This window comes from Trichechus manatus, unplaced genomic scaffold, assembly GCF_000243295.1.
Source record: "Trichechus manatus latirostris isolate Lorelei unplaced genomic scaffold, TriManLat1.0 scaffold00515, whole genome shotgun sequence".
In the NCBI taxonomy this organism is placed as follows: Eukaryota; Metazoa; Chordata; class Mammalia; order Sirenia; family Trichechidae; genus Trichechus; species Trichechus manatus.
Window position 1 is genome coordinate 54,121 of NW_004444451.1, and position 2,380 is coordinate 56,500.

The window sequence follows — 2,380 nt, forward strand, 5'->3', positions numbered from 1 at the left end:
TATATATTTAAACCTTATTTCTCAAAATCAAGTATAAAATACTGAACACTTTCACTTGTGTTTTTCAAAAGAGAAACATTGCCTCTGTGTATTTGTTGAGTATCAAGTATTCAGCACAGAGGTATATGACATTGCAATCCAATACCACTTTACACGAACATTGATTAATTTTTTTCTTACCTATTCTTTCATTGCAGTGATCAGCCTGGGTGGATACGATGGAGACAAACAAGACTCTGGTGACAGAGTTTGTTCTCACAGGACTTACAGATCATCCAGAGCTGCAGGTCCCCCTGTTCCTGGTGTTCTTGGTGATCTACGTTGTCACCATTTTGGGGAACCTTGGATTGATTGCTCTCATCTGGAAGGACTCCCATCTTCACGCACCCATGTACTTATTCCTTGGTGGTTTAGCCTTTGCAGATGCTTGTACTTCATCCTCTGTGACTCCCAGGATGCTTGTCAATATCTTAGACAAGAGTCAAATGATATCCCTCTCTGAGTGCATGGCCCAGTATTATTTTTTTGGTTCCAGTGCAACCACAGAATGTTTCCTCCTGGTAATGATGGCCTATGATCGCTATGTTGCCATATGCAACTCCTTGCTTTATCCAGTGATGATGTCCAACAGACTGTGCACTTGGTTGATAAGTATTTCATATGTAATTGGTTTTCTGCATCCCATAATTCATGTAGGATTATTATTTAGATTAACCTTCTGCAGGTCCAATATAATACATCATTTCTACTGTGAAATCTTGCCACTATATACAATTTCTTGCACTGACCCATCTATTAATGCATTAGTGGTTTTTGTCTTTTCTGCTTTTATACAAGCTTTTACTTTTATGACAATCATAGTCTCTTATACCCGTGTCCTCTTTGCTATCCTGAAAAAGAAGTCTGAAAAGGGTAGAGGCAAAACCTTCTCCACGTGCAGTGCCCATCTGCTCTCTGTGTCTTTGTTCTATGGCACTCTCTTCTTGATGTATGTGTTTCCTGGGTCTGGCTCAGATAAATGTCAGGAAAAGATGTATTCACTGTTTTACACGATTATAATTCCCCTGTTAAACCCCTTTATTTACAGCCTAAGAAACAAGGAAGTTTTAGCTGCACTGAGAAAAGTCATAAAGAAATAAGTATTTTTTCAGGAAAATTTTTACTGTTTTTTCCATTTCACTTTCTGCATAAATAAATCGTAACACCTGGTCCTGTGTTATTTTTCCTTTAAATTTTGTTTATTTTGTTATTGTTGTTGAGAGTATACACAGCAAAACATATATTAATTCAACAGTTCCTACTTGTATAATTCAGTGACATTAGTTACATTCTTTGAGTTGTGTAATCATTCTTAGCCTTCTTTTCTGACTTGTTCCTCCCACATTAACATAAACTCACCGCCCCCCTAAGGTTCCTATCTAATCTTTTGAGTTGTTGTTGTCAATTTGATCCCATATAAACAAACAAACAAACAAATTGCTGTCTTTTCGATTCCAGCTCATGGCTATAGGACAGAGTAGAACTGCCCCATAGGGTTTGCAAGGTGTGACTGGTGGATTCGAACTGCTGACCTTTTGATTAGCAGTCTAGCTCTTAACCACCACACTATCAGGGCTCCAGATAGTTCTTAAAAGATCATAATGCTCAAGGTAGACATTCTTCACTAGTTAAGCTAAACAATTTTTTGGTTAAAGAAGACTTCACGGGATATTTCTGGCTGAAGATTTAAAGATTACCTCAGGGTAATATTTTCAGTGATTCATCAAACCTTCATGGCTCCAGAAAGTTTAGAGTTCATGAGAATTTTAATTTCTGTTATGCATTATCCCCTTTTTGATCAGAATTTCTCTACATAATCCTTGATCAAAAAGTTCACTAACGGCAGCTGGGCACTGGTACTGTATTCTTAAATGAATGAGTAAATAGTTCTTGAATGAATAAAAATTATGACCAGATATGTTTATCTTAATTTTAAGCTATTATCATTAAAACAGTTTGTGAAACTCTAAGGATAGACTCTATTTTTTTGTTGTTGGTGTTGTTTTAAATTCATACTCAAGCAGAAAACTTAAACTTAGTTTTCTATGAACAAATCATCAAATTACTGTGTTTTGTAACATGAATGAGCACTTGCATTTCTAGACACACATATTAAAAATGTTTCTGAGCTTCTAGTCTTTTAAAGGAGGACTTAGCCTGTGTAAACCCTGTTTAAAAACTATTCATGCACTCCTAAACAATTCTTTATTTTCTAGACTATGTTTATAACCACCTTTGTTGTGTGACTTATCTTAATTTATCCTTTTATTCAGCATTAAAAACCAACGTGTTGTGTTGTTGTTCGGTGCTGTTGGGTCAATTCCGACTCGTAGTGACACTA

General features: G+C 36.1%; 1 protein-coding gene across 1 annotated transcript; it reads left to right on the forward strand.

Moving 5' to 3' along the window:
* Nucleotides 1–215: 215 nt before the first annotated feature.
* Nucleotides 216–1,139, forward strand: LOC101360303 (olfactory receptor 5AC1-like). Its single transcript, XM_004391116.2, has one exon. It carries the CDS (start codon nt 219–221, stop codon nt 1,137–1,139), a length of 921 nt encoding a protein of 306 aa, XP_004391173.1. The 5' UTR covers nt 216–218.
* Nucleotides 1,140–2,380: the final 1,241 nt, after the last annotated feature.

What these genes read in the sequence shown, in the direction of transcription:
- LOC101360303 (XM_004391116.2), top strand. Translation starts at nt 219, where the DNA reads ATGGAGACAAACAAGACTCTGGTGACAGAGTTTGTTCTCACAGGACTT.